Source organism: Labeo rohita, chromosome 12, assembly GCF_022985175.1.
Source record: "Labeo rohita strain BAU-BD-2019 chromosome 12, IGBB_LRoh.1.0, whole genome shotgun sequence".
Classification (NCBI taxonomy): Eukaryota; Metazoa; Chordata; class Actinopteri; order Cypriniformes; family Cyprinidae; genus Labeo; species Labeo rohita.
In genome coordinates, this window is record NC_066880.1 from 28,518,275 (window position 1) to 28,537,810 (window position 19,536).

Here is a 19,536-nt window from a genome sequence, read left to right on the forward strand (position 1 = left end):
GCAGGGGACGGAGCTGGTCGTTTGGAAGCCGCGGGGGGGCGCCCTCGGCGACAAGCAGGCGGAGGTTGGGGCCCTGCGGACATGGTTGGAATGTCGCGGCGGGGCAGGATGTGTTTAATCGCCTCCGTCTGCTTTTGAACCGCCGAGAACTGCTGGGCGAAGTCCTCGACGGTGTCGCCGAATAGGCCGCCATGGGAGATAGGAGCGTCGAGAAACCGTGATTTGTCGACATCTGCCATCTGGGCCAGGGTCAGCCATAGATGTCGCTCCTGGACCACTATGGTGGACATCACCTGACCAAGGGAACGCGCCGTCACCTTCGTAGCCCGGAGGGTGAAGTCGGTGGCGGCGCGGAGTTCCTCCATTGCACCCTGGTCAGAACCCCTCTCGTGCAGGTGTTTCAACACCTTGGCCTGGTACACCTGTAAGGTGGCCATAGCGTGCAAGGCGGTGGCAGCCTGTCCAGCGGCGTGGTAAGTCCGGCCTGCGAGAGCGGACGAGAACTCACACGCCCTGGAGGGGAGATGGGGCCGATCCCGCCAGGTGGCAGCGCCGGGCGGGCATAGATGCACCGCGACAGCGCGTTCGACCTGAGGGACCGCCTCATAACCCCAGGCTGCACCGCCGTCGAGAGAGGCGAGGGGAGAGGAGCTGGGACGTGGACGAGAAGAGTGCGGGGCTCGCCAAGTCCTCACCAGCTCCTCATGCACCTCCGGGAAGAAAGGCACTGGGGGAGAGCGCGGCGGTGCCGCGGGAGCCCTCCCCAGAAACCAATCATCCAGCCTAGAGGGATCGGCCGGAGGTGTTCTGGGCACGTCCAGACCGATCTCCTTGGCGGCTCGGAGGAGCATAGCCGACAGTTCAGCATCTGTCTCAGACGGGGCGGCAACCGCAGAGGGGTACCGACCCGCCTCATCGTCAGCCTCATCGTCAGACTCTCCCTCTGATGCTGCAGCAGACATCTCGATCTCCTGGGGAGTGCAAAAGGAGATACCCAGCCCGCTGTACGGGGAGGTATACTGCTTTGGCAGCTCAACGGGACTGCGCGGTGACGCAGAAGTCCGCGGGGCTTTGGGGGCCGACGGAACATTCTGCATAGTCACCTGAATGTCCCCCAAGTGCCTCGCCGCGGCAGCCGAAAAACCTTGACGGCTCAACGATTTACCGCGGGAAGACAACAAGGGGTGCCTACTCATGAATGAGCGGCGGGACTTTAACGCAGCCATGGACATACATTCGCAATGAACGCACGTACCATCCGTGAACGCTGCCTCAGCGTGCTCTCGGCCCAGGCACGTGAGACAGCGATCATGTCCGTCCAAAGAGACGAGGAAACTACCGCACCCGGAAGCGCACGGCCGGAGAGACATACCGGGAAGATGTCCTCGACAGCCGCGAGAAATTCACTCTTTTGAAATCCCGGTCCGCCCAGGGAGAAACCGCGGCACAACCGTGCACTCAGACGGGGCGCTCGCTGGAGTGCGGGAGGCGTTGATGCCGTGAAAACGGCAGCCCGCAGGATTAGGCTGGCGGCTGCCGAACGCTCTTTTAGATGAAGCTCTTTTAGTAGCTCGGCAGCACGCCAGCAAAGAGAGTGTGAACTCAGGAACTCTTTTTCTTTTTTTTTCTTTTTTTAAATAGCTCAGAAGACGAGGCTCCAAAAGCAAAAGTCTGAATGAGTGGTTGCACGCCGCCTTCCTATATACCCGTATATACGGGGGAGTGGCTCGGCATGCAAATACCACTCGCCAATGTTCATGAATGTTCATTGGCCTTTTGAATAAGGCTTGGAGATGATTGGACTCTCAAGCGAGTTCCCATATGTAACGTCGTAGTGAAACGACTGAAGGGGAACTGCACATTAAAAATTGTACGAATATTTTTATTTTATTTTTATTTTTTTTATTTTTTTATTTTTTATTTTTTGTATTGTATCTTATATTCAGGGTTAATTTTTAGTTTTTATTACAATTTTTTTTTTATATTTTAATTATTTTATTTTATTTTATTTTATTTTTGTGTTTTTATTTGTTAGTATTTAGTTGTTGTTTTTTTAATATGTCTATATTATTAATGTTTTTTCATTCATTTTTATTTCCATTTACGTTTTAGTTATTTTAGTACATCATCAAAATAAATGAAAATGAAAATAATAAAATAATAAATGAAAATGAGAAATCTTGCCTTGGCAACTAAATGAAATAAAATATATTTTTTATTTTATTTCATTTTATTTTATTTTTTTTGTTGTTGTTTTTTGTTGTTGTCTTTTTTATATATGTATATATTATTATTGTTTTTTCCATTAATTTTTATTTCAGTTAAAGTTTTAGTAATTTAATATATCATCAAAATACACTAAATGAAAATGAGAAATCTTGCCTAGGCAACTAACTGAAATAAAATGTATTTTTTTAATATTTTAATTGTTTATTTTATTTTAAGTAACAAAAATGTTTTTAAGGGTTTTTAGTTTCAGTTTTAGTTTTAGTTAACTATAAAAAAAAAAACCCTACTTCCTTATTTTTCTTTGTCACTCCCATCTGTGTCTTGCTCACTGGCAATATTTTCTGCAATGCTGAAGTGATTACTAAAATATTGTAATTAAAATAAAAATAATAAATAAAAAAAGATACTTAAAAAGAAAAAGAAAAAATAACATATTATTTAATATATTATAATAATATATGATTTATTTTATTTTATTGGACTTTTTATTTTCTTTTTCATTTTAATTTAATTTTTAAATTGATGTGCTAAAATAATTAAAGCTGAAATAAAAATATTAAAAACTACATTGACATTTATATCAATACGATACAATAAAAACAACTAAAACTAAAATGAAAGCAGAAAATATATAAATTAAAAACTAATTCAAAAAAATCTGAATAAAAGCTATAAGAGTATCTCAATGTTACTAATCATGTAACAAAAGCACATACAGTGGGAAAGCAGTACTGTAAATGATATGAACATGACATCCATGTATGGCACACTAGATTCATTCATTGATGTCCACGAGCCAAAGAGGTCCATCAAGGTCAGATGCAGTAAAGACATCTGGAAGCATTTGAGATCACAGTTACAGTTTCTCTGGACTGCTAACCTGTGTTATTCATCATTTGAACAGGCTCACAGGGTAAAGCTGTGGAGTCTGGTTATTTTTCTTAAGCACAATCTGTATTTCCATCAAGCTGGTCATATGTAACATATACATTTTTGTGGTGTAAAGAGAGATTTTGACCCCATTTCACTGCACTGCCAAGAGTGAATTCAGTCAAACATTGTTCCACATTTCAACACATGCATCTGTTTTCTTGATTCATTATATTGATCTTATTGTGAACTATTTATACATGCATATGTTTCTTTTTTTTTTGTCCTGGATCCTCCAGTGAAACTTCAGTCTTCACTCTGGGGACCAATGCAGGATTTCTCCAATCATTCAGTGCTCTTAAGCTCCGCCCCTTCAATCTCATATGCATTTGCATATATGCTTGAGAGCCACGCCCACATCTCAACAGCCAATGAATATCCAATGCATTAAACAAAATCCCACCCTACTTTTTTATTAATCCATTACCTTCAAATGTGCGTCATAATACGGAAGAAAAAAATCTGTTGCTAGTTTCTTTTGTCACAAATTTAACCTGCTGCTATCTGCACTTGTATATTTAATATACTGCCTTATGAATATTTAAATCAAACAGCCAGTTCATTCAAAACAACAATGAACCATATTGACGATGACTGTATGGACAAAAAAGAAAACGAAAAACGTAGAATTTCTTCAAAATGTCTTTTGTGCTAAACGGATGCAGTAAAATAACTAAAACTGCAATGAAAATGAATAAAAATGATACACATTTATGTTAGATTATGTATAAAGTATATAAAAAAATCTGAAAAAAATGAAAACAGAAAGTTAAATTAAATATAAATTTAATTTAAAATTAAAATGAAAACAGAAAATATAAAAATACATTTTTAAATATTAATAAATAACATTATCTCAATGACACTAAAATACTACTGGTCACAAGCACTGCCAGTGTACCTTCTTTTGTGTTTAACCGATGTACTAAAATAACTAAAAAAAAAAAAAATTATATGCATATTAAAAAATTAACAAAACACAAGAACATTATTAAAACTTTGACAAAAACTAGTAAAAATGTCACAAAACCCATACAAAACAATTACTAAAACTTTAACTAAAATTTAAATAAAAATAGAAATTATGAAAAAAGGAACATTGTCAAATTGTTGTACTAAAATAACTACAACTGAAATAAAAAATAATAATAAAAATGATAAAATAACTAGAACTAAAATAAAAAAATAAAAATATATGGACATTTAAAATATAATAAAATAAAATATAATAATAAAAATGACAACACAGCAATAACACCAAAATTTTAACTAAAATTAAAAAAAAAATCATTTCAAAATATTAATAAAAACTACAGTAGTATCACAGTAATACTAAAATAACACTGGTCACAAGTACTGCTTATGTATAAATTGATGTATAAATGTATAAATTGTTAAATTGATATATTAAAATAACTGAAACTGAAATAAAAAATAATTCAAATTATAGAAGATAAAAAACTTGTAAAATGTCAAAACAATTACTAAAACTAACTAAATTTAAAATTAAAACAGAAAATATAAAAAAAAAAAAACCCTGGTACATTGTCAAATTGTTGTACTAAAATAACTACTGCTGGAATAAAAATAATAATAATAATAATAATAATAATAATAATGATAAAATAACTACAACTGAAATTAAAAAAAAAAATTATATGGACATTTAAAAATATATATTAATACAAATGACAACAAGAAAAACACTAAAATTGCAACTAAAATAAAAATGATTTCAAAATATTAATAAAAACATACAGTAGTATCACAATTATATATTAAAATAACTAAAACTGAAATAAAAATTAATACAAATTATAGAAGATTATAAAAAAAACTTGTGAAATATCAAAAACAAAAAAAAAAGAAATATGAAAAAAAGTAAACTGCTGCCCTAAAATAACTGAAACTAAAATAAAAAAAAATATATATATATGGACATTTTAAAAATATTAATAAAAATGACAACACAAGAAAAACACTAAAATTGCAACTAAAATAAAAAATAAAAATACAAATGAATTCACAAAATTAAGTATAACTAAAAGTAAAATGAAAAAACAAGGGAAAAAAATTTGACTGAAAAAAAAAAAAAATTGTTAAATTGATGTACTAAAATAACTCCACAGAAGAAAGTCGCACAGCTTTTAAATAAATGCCGACAGAATGATCATTTTTGGATGAAATATCAATTTAAGTATGCAGAAGGCCTGACCTTGGTGAGATAGTAGACACACTGCTGGAAGGTGAACATCAGGACCTCCTCCAGCACCGTCATGGCCTCCTCACTGGCCGAGCGCACGGAGGACAGACGCAACTCCAGCACCGCTGACATATAACCACAGACACGGACAGATACTGAATCTGAAGGGACACATCACATTATTCACATCAGAACTGACTGATTTACCGATGCAGTCTTCCTCCTCCTCTTCCTCCTCCTGAGAGACTCGGTGCAGCAGACGAGGAACCTCCTGGTGGATGAAGTGAAGGATCTGGATGGAGTTGGACATCCAGAGGACCAGCGGCTCCAGACCCCGGATCAGCGTGTCGGCGCCTGAAGGCCAGTCTGCCGCGTCTGACTCACTTCTGCTTGCATCAGGAGAGCGAGGAAAATCTGGTTTTAATGTAAGCTGTGTCTGAGATATTGGATTTTAATTCCTCTGGTTATGAATTGATGAGAAATTAGTTCCTGCTCTTACATTTCAGGCTGCAAAGCTGCCAGTTCTTTTGCCTTTTCCTGTATTTAAGTATAAAAGATACAGTACAGTTACAATGCAAAACATGGAAGACTAAAAATGTCTAGTGACCAGCTGCAGAACTATTAAAACACTGCCATTTACTGACCCTCATGTTGCTCAAATTCATGCTAAATTTGGCTACTTTCTATCTTACACAGAACATTTAAAGTCTGTTTTTCATGCAGCTACAAGCATTTAAGTTTCTAAAAGGATGTAAAAGCACTTTAAAAGTCATATATTACCCAGTTAGTTACACATGACTTTATTACTATTGTAGAACCAAATATATATATATATATATGTATATATATGTATATATATATACATATATATATATATATATATATATATATATATATATATATATATATTGTATAATATTGGTATTGTAAGAAAACAGTTCCCATTGACTTCCATTGTATTTTATGTTCACAGCTTGTAAGTCAATGGGAAATTAAACTATTCTGGTTACCAACTAGAAACCAGAAAGTCACAGGTTTGAAACAACAAGAGAGAAAGTAAGTGATTTCCATTTTCAGAATTTTCATTTTTTTTTTGTCACTTTAAAAAGGCTGGACTCCTGCATTTTACATCATTACACCAACAGATGGCGACGAGTGAGTCATTCATTCAACCAATTCGTTCAAAACTTTGATTCAGTCTGGAATAAAACAAGTGGCTGTCTTCATGAGTGAGTCATTGAATTATTCACTGAGCTGATTTGTTTAACACATTGCTTGATTTAGGACACAATCACAACTACTGTGAATAAATAAATCATAAAAGTAGTTTGTTTTGCTTTAAAAAAATCTTATAAAAACAGAGATTACAAATATTTTGAGTAACATGGTATTAGTAAAGAGATTTTAGTTTTAGTTTTGCATAATATCTAAGTTAGTACTTGTTCAAAACAATCATTTCAGCAGTCAATTTGGTTTCTGTTTATTTTGCCCCCATTTTTCATGAGCTGAACTCAAAGATCTAAGATTTTTTCTATGTACACAAAAGGCCTATTTCTCTCAAATATTGTTCACAAACCTGTCTTAATCTGTGTTAGTGAGCACTTCTCCTGCAAGACAGCTACTGCAACAATTGGTTTGCATAACCAAGAATTTCTGCACAAACTGTCAGAAACCGTCTCAGGGAAGCTCATCTGCATGCTCGTCATCCTCATTGGGGTCTCAAACTGACTGCAGTTTGTCGTTGTAACCGACTCGAGTAGGCAAATGCTCACATTCGATGGCGTCTGGCACTTTAGAGAGGTGTTCTCTTCACAGATGAATCCCGGTTTTCCCTGTACAGGGCAGATTGCAGACAGCGTGTATGGCGTCGTGTGGGTGAGCGGTTTGCTGATGTCAACGTTGTGGATTTAGTGGCCAATGGTGGCGGTGGGGTTATGGTATGGGTAGGCTTATATTATGAAAAACGAACACAGGTGCTTTTTATTGATGGCATTTAGAATGCACAGAGATACTGTGATGAGATCCTGAGGCCCACTGTTGTGCCATTCATCCATGACCATCACCTCATGTTGCAGCATGATAACAGGCCACAATCAACAACCTGATCAAATCTATGCAAAGGAGATGTTTTGCACTGCGTGAGGCAAATAGTAGTCACATCAGATACTGACTGGTTTTTGAACCCCCCCAATACAGTAAAACTGCACATTTCAGAGTGCCCTTTTATTGTGGCCAGCCTAAGGAACACCTGTGCAATAATCATGCTGTCTAATCAGCATCTTGATATGCCACACCTGTGAGGTGGATGGATTATCTCGGCAAAGGAGAAGTGCTCACTAACACAGATTTAGACAGATTTGTGAACAATATTTGAGAGAAAAAGGCCTTTTGTGTACATAGAAAAAGGCTTAGATCTTTGAGTTCAGCTCATGAAAAATCGGGGGAAAAAACAAAAGTGTTGCGTTTATAATTTTGGTCAGTGTAGTTGGACTGTTGTTTATGTGGATTCTTGCTAATGTGATATTGCATAATCATATTCTGGTTATATTATGATAGTATTTCCTCTTTACATTATTAAAAATTATATAACGATTTTTGTTATTAGTTTAATGGGCCAGATTATCACTGCCTCCTTCTGCATGTGACGCCATAACATGTTATGAGTGAGTCATTCACTCAACTGATTCGTTCAAAACTTTGATTCAGTCAGGAATGAAACTGGCTGTCTGTATTAGTGAGTGAATTATATTAGTGAGTGAATTATTCACTCTGCTGATTCGTTTAACATAATGATTTAAAAAGCAATCACAATTAATGTGGGAAAATAAATCATAAATGTAGTGTTTTATTTAAAAAAAAAAAAAAATTATAAAAACAAAAATTATATTGTAGCTAACATAATATCTAAGTTAATACTTGTCCAAAACAATCATTTCTGCATCCACTCATCACTTCATTTTCTGTTTATTTTGATGGATAAAATAATTTATTTTTGTTCACCTAATATTCTGTCATTAAAATGTTTATTTTAAAAATACAAAAATATATTAAAAATATAAAGTTTCTGAAAGGTTCAAATATGGTTTACATAGTACTATATTTAATATAATTTCATATATTTTGTCTAAGATAATACTAACTTAATATTAACTAATATTAACATTTCCTCTTAACATTATTAGTAATAAAATAATTTTCTTTATTAGTTTAATAGGCCAGATTTTTCAGTGTCTCCTTCTGCATGTTACGTCATAACACCAGTAGTGAGTCTTTATGAGTGAATCATTCACTCAGCTGATTCGTTCAAAACTTTGTTTCAGTCAGGAATTTAAAAAATGGTTGTCTTTATGAGTAAGTCGTTGAATCATTTACTTAGTTGATTCGTTTCACAGATACTGTGGGAAAATAAATCATAAATGTATTTTATTATATTTTATATAATGTAATGTTTTGCATAATATTAAGTTAATACTTGTTGAAAACAATAATTTCAGCAAACACTTTATTTTCTGTTCATTTTGTTGAATTAAAAAAAATGGTTCATTAAAGATTCTGTTATTAAAATGTTAATTTCAAAAATATATATAAGTTCAAAAAGTACAAAAAATGTAAAGATTCCGAAAGCTTCTAATGAGATCCTAAAATAACATAACATACAGTACTAAAAATAAATTATATTTGATATAATTTTATATAATTTGTCTAAAAGTAAATATAAACTTGAACTGTTGTTTATGTGCAGTTCTGCTTGTGTGATATTAGATAACCATATTCTTTATATTGTGATAGCATTTCCTCTTAACATTATTAGATATAAAATAATTTTTATTAGTTTAATAGGCTGGATTTTTCAATGCCACCTTCTGCATGTTACATCATAACACTATGATAACGACAGTAAAAGGTGACAAGTGAGTTATTAAAAATATATGAGTGAATATTTGAGTGAATCATTCATTCAGCTGATTCATTCAAAACTTTGATTCAGTCAGGAATTAAACAAAGAGTCATTGAATCATTCACTAAGCTGATTTGTTTAACACACTCATTGATTTAGGAAGTAAAAACTACTGTAAGAACATCAAATCATATTTTATATATTACATATTATTTTTTGTTTAAAAATCTTTTAAAAAATCTTAGAAAAATTAAAATTATTTTTGGTATCTAAATTAATACTTGTTCCAAACAGTCACTTCATTTTCTGTTTATTTTGATAAAACAATTTATTTTTATTTAATAAATATACTGTCATTCAAATATGTTCATGTACAGAAAAATATATATTAAAAAAATAAAGAATAAAGATTTTATCATCATATCAATTTTTGTTCTTTTCGTTAATCCCCAATAATAATATGGGTGGGGGTTTTTTTCACCACAAATACCATCATTTTACATATTCTTCAGTTATTGAAGAACTATTAAAACAATTACCTTGAACAGAACTGAAAATCATCAACAAGAGCTTTGTCTTAAAATACGTTCACATAAATATATTCAGTTCGTTCTTCTGTTGACCACAAAAGAAGATATTTTGAAGAATGCTGGAAAACAAACTGTTACTGGTAGCCACTGATATTTTTTCCATACTATGGAAGTCAATGGCTACCATCAGCTGTTTGATTACCAGGATTCTTCAAAACATCTTTTTATGTATTCAACAGAAGAAAAAAACACTTTAATGATGACAGAATATTCATTTTGGGGTAACTTATCCCTTTAATCATATTGTGGTTATAATGTGGTTGCATTTCCTCTCAACATTACGATAAATCCAAACACTGGCCAAAAGACAAGCAATCGTATTCGCATGAAATGACTCAATAAACTCACCCGTACGATGGTCTGCAGCTCGTTGGCCATCTGTAGCAGCAGTCGCCGGAGGGCCGGTATTGAGAAATGAGCGGCGGACTGCTGGAGACACAGACACAGCAGGAAGGCCGCGGTCAGTTTGTGTGCGGCCGGATCCCGCTCAACCACGCTGAAGATCTCCTTCAGGACCCTGGATTCGTGCTCCACGTCATACGGCAGAAGCAGCTCCGCTCCATCCACGTCTCTGAAGCATGTTCTCGCTCTCACGCAGGTTTTACAGAGAGGAGGCCGTCGGTGAGTGACCTCTGCAGGGGTCGCGACCTTTGGACAGGTGGGGTCTTTATACATGAAGAGGTAATGATCGCCCAACGCGATGATGTCTCCTGACTGCAGCTCCACCTCGTGCTTGATGACAGCTCCGTTCCTCTTGACCTTTGCTCTGGCGAGGGGTTTCAGTTGGGTCACACTCCCGGACTGTCCAGCCGCTAGGCCCCGATTGGCATCCAGACGCTGGACGCTGCAGTGATTGGCCATTAGATCAGGAGCCCAGAGATTCATGCGATCAACATCTCTCTCAGTGTCATTGTGAGTTTGTTCATCACTGCGTCCGAATACTGTGCTGCTATTGATCAGTGCATAGATGACAAAATCCTGAGGAGGGAATGAAACACATTAACACATTCAATGCAGTGTTTTAGATGTTTTGGCAACTTCAAATATGACGAGAAATTGTAATAATTTCTTTAGAATGTTTTTCTAATCCACATATCGTATTTTAGGAAATACCACAAATCAGTAAACGATCCTTAGTCTTTGTCATTTATTAAAAAAGTGTCAATACACTAAAACTGAAATCTTAAGTTTAGTTGTTGTCTTAAATGTGTAGATAAAAAAAAAAACAAAACTATAAAATAAATTATAACCTGCAGTGATACTTTTATTACACTTTTTGGACCACTTTGAATTTATTACTAATAAAATGGAATCTGAGAAAACTGAATCTGAGTGAAAATCATGAAATTATTATTATTATTAATACTATTAATAGTAATAATATTAAACATAAATGTTACAAGTAATTATTTAAAACTTTTTTTTATAGTGTACTGTTTAATTGTGGTAAGATTTAAATGAACTGGTTTAATGAAGTAAATGTTTAATTTTGATTTTTTTATACTATATTTATATATATATATATATATATATATATATATATATATATATATATATATATATATATTTTAAATAATATATATAATATTACATATGTTTTATATTTATTTTTTCTAATTTTTTAGTATTATTACCATTTTAAAATAATAATAGTATCTTATATTACCAATAATAATAATAATAATAATACAGTAAGATGTAATTAATAACAATGAGGCCATTTTTATTACAGTAAACCAATTATTGTGTTATTATAAATATGAACTGTTTTTTTAAGTCAAAAATATATATTTTTTAAAACACTTTTTTTTAAATAGAATATTATTATTCAAATTGCTTATTAATAATTGTTCACAATTGTCTAGCAATTATGTGTTTGATTTTTAATTTACAACCTGTTGTTGGTTCATTGAATGCCAGCCATATAGTGCTGAGTTAGAATTATTAACTATCATTAATAATAATAATAATAATACATTAGAAATAATAATGAAAACTTGTTTACAGTGTACCTTTTAATGTGGTAATAATAAATTGCTTTTACTGAAGTACTGAATATATATAATATTATTTTAGCTTTTTAAATGATTACAGTATCATTAATAATAATAATAATGTCCACAGTTTGAACATTCCTGATTCTGAAATAATAGAGCATGTCACAAACAATGCCAAGGTCATAGGTTTGGTTCCCAGGAACAGGCTGGCTTCTGTTAATATGGACATAGAGTGTAATAATCATAACACAAGTTTACATGTAGAGTGTGTACACGTGCGCATGTGTGTGTTTGATCATTTACGGTTGTCATCGCACACAGTCAATCTAACAGGAAGTGTGTCCGCCCTTAGGACGCTCCACTTTGGACACTCCACTTCCTGTCCAGCGTGAACACTTAGGCCTGTTTTTGCATACGTGTTCATTTTTCATGCCGCTTTTCCGCTGTTTGGCACACACTGTTATTTTCCAATGGAATCGAAGGGATGTGGGAACATTTTTTTCCATGGTTCATTGACGTCACCTGTGTTGTATTACCCAGTGTAAAGGCAGTGAATCTTTGTGATTGTAAGATTGTGAATTCTGATCACTGAATAAATCATTTTCCTAAAACAAATAAAATGAGCGAAAATCCCTATAATTCTGGAGTCAAACATCACTGGTTTATAACAAGATAAACATCAAGCTGAAGTCTCAAATTGCAATAAAAGCTGGAATTGTGCTCTTTATGGAAACAGTTATGGAAACAATATACTTCAAAAGAATGTTTTCAGACACTAATTTTTTTATGTTATTTACAATTACATGAAAATGGTTTAAATTGACATTAAATGCAATTAGCTCAACCTAAGTGTGTTTTTTACTCACTTAAGTAGGACTTAAGTACATCTTTATATGTCATTTTTATATGATTGTCTTTGAAATATGATGTACTGCTCAATGCACTGACAAGAGTTTATGCTAAACTAAAATATACTTTAATGCCATTTCTATTGAAACTTGTATTTGAAAAATATTTGCAATTACACATTTGTAATGATGACGTTGCATTTTAGTACATTTAAAAATATTAATTTGAATTTAATATTAAATAACACTCCACAGTTACAATTATAATCAAGTATTTTACATGTGCTTTAGTGTGTAAAACGTAATGATTTAAAATGTATTTTAAAGTAAAACTTTTAATTTGAATTGTAAACTGTATAAAACCTAAACTAAATGAGTGAAGTTTGTGAAAAAACTTTAAGTTTAAAAGTTTGAAAGCTTACACTAGATGTTGCTAGCATGCTTTTAGCATGATTAGCATGTTGCTACCATGTCTCTAACATGATCAACGTGTTGCTAGCATGTCTCTAATATGATCAGCATGTTGTTAACATGATTACCATGTTGTTAGCACCATTAGCATGTTTTTAGCATGTTTCTAACATGATCGGCGTGCTGTTGGCATGTCGTTAGCATGATAGGTATGTTGCTAATATGTTTTTCATATGATTAGCATCTTGCTAGCATGTCTTTAGCATGATTCGTTTGTTTGCTAGCATGTTTCCAGCATGATTAGCATTTTGTTAAGATGTTTAAACATTATTAACATCTTGTTAACATGTTGTTAACATATTTATAGCATGATTAGCATTTTGCTAGCATGTTTCAAACATGATTAGCATGTTGTTAACATGTTGCTACCATATTTCCACCATGATTACCATGTTGTTAGCATGTTTCTAGTATGATTAACATGTTTTTAGCATGATTAGCATGTTGTTAGCATGTTTTAACATAATTAGCATCTTGTTAACATGATGCTAACATATTTATATACCGTCATCAACATTTTGCAAGCATGTTTCTAGCATGATTAACATGTTTTTAGCATGATTAGCATTTTGTAAACATGTTGCTAGCATATTTATATAGCATGATTAACATGTTATTCACGTCTTTAAAATTAGTTTTAGCATGATTAGCATGTTGCTACCATATTTCTACCATGAGTACCATGTTGTTAGCATGTTTCTAGTATGATTAACATGTTTTTAGCATGATTAGCATGTTGTTACCATGTATTAACATAATTAGCATCTTGTTAACATGATGCTAGCATATTTATATACCGTCATCAACATTTTGCAAGCATGTTTCTAGCATGATTAGCATGTTGTTAACATCTTTAATATGATTAACATGTTGCTAGCATATTTTAGCATGATTAGCATTTTGCTACCATAATGATACCATATTTCTACAATGATTACCATGTTGATAGCATGTTTTTAGCATGATTAGCATTTTGTAAACATGTTGCTAGCATATTTATATAGCATGATTAACATGTTATTCACGTCTTTAAAATGAGTTTTAGCATGATTAGCATGTTGCTACCATATTTCTACCATGAGTACCATGTTGCTAGCATGTTTTAGCATTATTAGCATGTTGTTAGCATGTTTCATCATGATTAGCTTGTTGCTAGAATGTTGCTAGCATATTTATATAGCATGATTAACATGTTATTTGTGTCTTTAAAATTATTTTTAGCATAATTAGCATGTTGCTACCATATTTCTGCAATGATTAGCATGTTGCTAGCATGTTTCTATAATGATTAACATGTTTTAGCAATATTACCCTGGTGAAAAAACCAGCAGATTTAGCCTGTAGTTTTAAAATAGTCATTAAGCTTTGTTAGTGATAGACAGATTAAACACTATATAAGTCTTATTGTACAAAAGTTTTTACCCCTTCAATGAAAGTCAATGGGATTTTTCATAGATTTGAAAGTCTGTTTACTGAAAAAATGTAAGTCTGATCAGTTAGAAAAGATAAAGCACCCTGAGTCAGACCATTCTAAAGGTCTGACCTGAGTTTGGTGGTTGTAGCTCAGAGGAAGAAGAAGAAGCTTAAATAGTAGTAGATCAGTAAGTTAGTTTTCTCAAGCCAGCCCAAATATGCTGCACTGATAACAACCTTCATGCCACTGAATTCCAGAAACAGTGGCACGTGTGTGTGATGGTCTGGAGAAAAGACAGATGCAGTGGTGAAGTGAGCGAGAGGGAGGAGCAGCACAGATATAGTGTGAGTCTGTCTACCTGTCTGTAACTGAAGCCTTGCAGAAGCAGGAAGTAGGGGAAGTCCAGAGGCGGGTGAATGGAATACTGTGTGGCGCTGTCATCGCTGCTCTCCGTCTCCTCCCGTTCATTAGCAGGACACTGTGTTGCTTTGTCGGCCTCGGCCTCTGGATCCTCCTCCTGCGTTCGCTCCGTACAGGTGCTCTGAGCTTCGGCTGTCAGATCCGTCTCACTGAGACTCTTGAACAGATTGTGTCGGCCGTTCACGGCGTCGTCACTCACGCATACGTCCAGCGGGACGGATTTCCCTCTGGAGCGCGTCTTCTGCAGCTTACGTGCCTGTGCGTTTATGCCTGGAGAAAGTGTTAAAGGAATATTTCACCCTCAGGCTGTCCAAGATGTAAATGATTTGTTTGTTTCTTCATCAGATTTGGAGAAACGTAGCATTGCATCAATTGCTAACCAATGGATCCAGTGAATGGGTGCCGTCAGAATATATAAATAAAGTATTAGTTCACCCAAAAATGTACTCACCCGCAGGACATCTCAGATGTTGATGAGCTTGTTTCTTCATCAGATTTGGAGAAATGTAGCATGACATCACTGTAGTGAATGGGTGCCGTCAGAATGAGAGTCCAAACAGTTGATAAAAACATTACAATAATCCACAAGTAACCCACACCACTCCAGTCCATTAATTAACATCTTGAGAAGGCAAAAGCTGTATGTTTATAAGAAGCAAATCCATAATAACGCTGAAAAAGAAGCCTCGTCTGAATCAGGAGAGAAATCTGCACAGATGTGAAACATAACAGGAGATGATTTGTTTCACTGAAGGAAGCTTTATTATGGATTATGGATTTGCATATTAGTTTAAAAAGTTAGTGTAGATTATTGTGGATTATTGTAATGTTTTATCAGCTATTTGAACTCTCATTCTGATGGCACCCATTCACTACAGTGATGTTATGTTACATTTCTCCAAATCTGATGAAGAAACAAGCTCATTTACATCTGGGATGGCCTGCGGGTGCGTGCATTTTTGGGTGAACTAATACTTTATTTATATGCAAGACCAATCACAATTTATGCAAATAGGTGTAAGAAAGACAGCCAATCACAATTCAGTATGCAAATATTGCAAAAAATCATACAAGTGGGTTAAATTTGAAAAGCTGAACATGATTATGCAGGAGGAATCGTGTCGAGGTGTACCAGCGGTCACAGTGTCCTTGTCTTTAGAGTTGTTTTCTTCTACAGTGACCTTGCGCTGGATCTCAAAGCGGCGAGCGTATCCTTCTTTGGGTTTCCAGAGCGACTGCAGCAGCAGCGGCTTCTCATTGTCTCCTACCACACGAACACATTCGGTCCTCCAACACTGGTTTCCAATACAGCCGATCACATCGCACAACACATAGTCATCAGCGTCTGCTTTGCTCAGGGAGTATCTGAAACAAACACAAACAGCAGAACAACAGATGTATATGAAATAATAGGATATATATTCACACAACTGTTCGAGTTCACTATGATTTTCTAATATTTTGCAAAGACGTCTCTTCTGTTCACCAAGGCTGCATTTATTTGGAATTGTGAAATATTACAATTTCAAATAGCTGTTTATATATGTGAATATATGTTAAAATGTAGTTTATTTCTTTGATTTAAAGCTGAATTTGTTTAGCAGTTTTCTGTGTCACATGATCCTTCATAAATCATTCTAATATTCTAACATTTCTGATCAATACTGAAAACAGCTTCATATTTTTGTGGAAACTGTGACACATTTTATTTTTCAGGATTCTTTGATGAGTGGAAAGTTTAAAAACACAGCATTTGTTTGAAATAGAACTCTTCTGTAACATTAGAAATTATATTGTTCTTTAAAACATGCGTCTTTACTGTCACTTTTGATCAGTTTAATGCATCCTAGTCATAAATTAAAGCTACAGTAAAACATTACAGTCCAAGAAAAGCCGGCACTTTCAGGCACACATCCTAGCTGTAGTATTGTGAGAGAATGGAGGAGTTTAAGTATCTGAGTGCTGACGCAGCATTCGATCCAAAGTGGCTTCACCAAGGAATTCTTTTGCCTTGAATTTCAAACTTCTCCAAACCAACCGAGACATTTGGTATGAAAACTTCACATGCCGTTACAATGGACTGTAACCAGTGTGCACAAAGGCAGTTTTGTGCATTTAATCAAATCCAAACCATTCAGAAAATCATCTGGGCTTTTGTTCAAAGTAGCAACCACATTATGAATCTAAATATTTTTTAAATACTATCAGATATTATCAGCCAAATTTAAATATTGTTTCATACGATCCTGTGTATAACTGAATGAGTATAATTACATTTACTTCTGGGTAAGTCTTTTAGTTTTTGCCCTGATACCCTTTTATAAAATGTAAAAATATAACATTATTTGAACATTAATACAATATTCTAAGAACATGAAAATGTCCAGTTTTCTTGCTGTGATTATAACATTATTTAAATGTTCCAAAAAAAAAAAATTTCTTAGAATGTTTATCAAGTAAAAATATCATCACAAGGATGTTCTGAGACTGAGAATATTGATCTCAAAGTGTTTTCTCAACATTAGTTAACAACATGACTTTAAGAAAGTTGTTGTTAACATGATTAGCATGTTGCTACTATGTTTATAACATGATTAGCATGTTGCTAGCATGTTTTCAGCATGATTTTTATGTTACTAACATGTTTTAGCATGATTAGCATGTTGTTAACATTTTGCTAGCATATTTATAGCATGATTGGCATTTTTCTAGCATGTTTTTAGCATGATTAGCATGTTTTAAACATGATTTTACCATGATTAGTATGTTTCTAACATTTTTCTAACATGATCACCATGCTGCTAGGATGCTTTTAGCAAGATTAGCATGTTGCTACCATGTTTTTAGCATGCTTAGTATATTTGCTAACATGTTTCTAGCATGCTTTTAGCATGATTAGCATGTTGTTAACATGTTGCTATCATATTTCTAGCATGAGTGGCATTTTGCTAGCACGTTTTAAATTTATTAGCATGTTACTAGCATGTTTTAGCATGATTAACATATTGTTAACATGTTACTAGCATATTTCTAACATGACTGGCATTTTGCTAGCATGTTTTTAGCATGATTATCTTATTTTTAACATGATTTTACCATGATTAGTATGTTTCTAGCATTTTTAACATGATCAGCATGTTGCTAGCTTATTTCTAGCATGATTATCATTTTGGTAGCATGTTTTAACATGATTAGCATGTTGTTAACATGCTTTTAGCGTAATTACCATGTGGCTAGCATGTTTCTAACATGATCAGCATGTTGTTAACATGTTGTTAACATCATTAGGATGTTGCTAGTATGTTTTTTAACATAATTAGCATTTTGCTAGAATGTTTTGTGCATGATTAGTATGTTGATAACATGTTGCTAGCATGTTTTAGCATGATTAGCATATTGCTAACATGTTTATAGCATACTTTTAGCTTTTTTACCAAGTTGTTAACACGTTGCTAGGATATTTCTTGCATGATTAGCATTTTATAGCATGTTTAGCATGATTAGCATGTTGGTACCATGTTTTTGGCATGCTTAGTATATTTGCTAACATGTTTCTTGCATGCTTTTAGCATGATTAGCATGTTGTTAACATGTTACTAGCATATTTCTAACATGACTGGCATTTTGCTAGCATGTTTTAACATTATTAGCATGTTGTTAGCATGTTTTTAGCATGATTATCTTATTTTTCACATGATTTTACCATGATTAGTATGTTTCTAGCATTTTTAACATGATCAGCATGTTGCTAGCTTATTTCTAGCATGATTATCATTTTGGTAGCATGTTTTAGCATGATTAGCATGTTGTTAACATGCTTTCAGTGTAATTAGCATGTTGCTAGCATGTTTCTAACATGGTCAGCACGTTGTTAACACATCATTAGGATGTTGCTAGTATGTTTTTTAACATAATTAGCATTTTGCTAGAATGTTTTGTGCATGATTAGTATGTTGCTAATATGTTGCTACCGTGTTTTAGCATGATTAGCATATTGCTAACATGTTGCTAGCATACTTTTAGCTTTTTTACCAAGTTGTTAAGACGTTGCTAGCATATTTCTTGCATGATTAGCATTTTGGTAGCATGTTTAGCATGATTAGCATGTTTTAAACATGATTTTACCATGATTAGTATGTTTCTAACATTTTTCTAACATGATCACCATGTTACTAGAATGCTTTTAGCATGATTAGCATGTTGTTACCATGTTTTTGGCATGCTTAGTATATTTGCTAACATGTTTCTTGCATGCTTCTAACATGATTAGCATGTTGTTAACATGTTGCTAGCATATTTCTAGCATGAGTGGCATTTTGCTAGCATGTTTTAAATTTATTAGCATGTTACTAGCATGTTTTAGCATGATTAGCATATTGTTAACATGTTACTAGCATATTTCTAACATGACTGGCATTTTGCTAGCATGTTTCTAACATGATCAGCATGTTGTTAACATGTTGTTAACATCATTAGGATATTGCTAGTATGTTTTTAACATAATTAGCATTTTGCTAGAATGTTTTGTGCATGATT

The 19,536-nt window shown here is 34.0% G+C and overlaps 1 protein-coding gene across 1 annotated transcript in view; it reads right to left on the reverse strand.

The window, feature by feature from the left end:
* The window catches only part of radil2b (Ras association and DIL domains 2b), a 47,490-nt gene that overhangs the window by 23,966 nt on the left and 3,988 nt on the right, over positions 1-19,536 (reverse strand). The window contains 6 exon segments of the mRNA XM_051124867.1: positions 5,375-5,487; positions 5,570-5,748; positions 5,862-5,899; positions 10,199-10,828; positions 14,939-15,270; positions 16,133-16,365. Of these exon segments, the coding sequence (XP_050980824.1) occupies positions 5,375-5,487; positions 5,570-5,748; positions 5,862-5,899; positions 10,199-10,828; positions 14,939-15,270; positions 16,133-16,365 (1,525 nt within the window).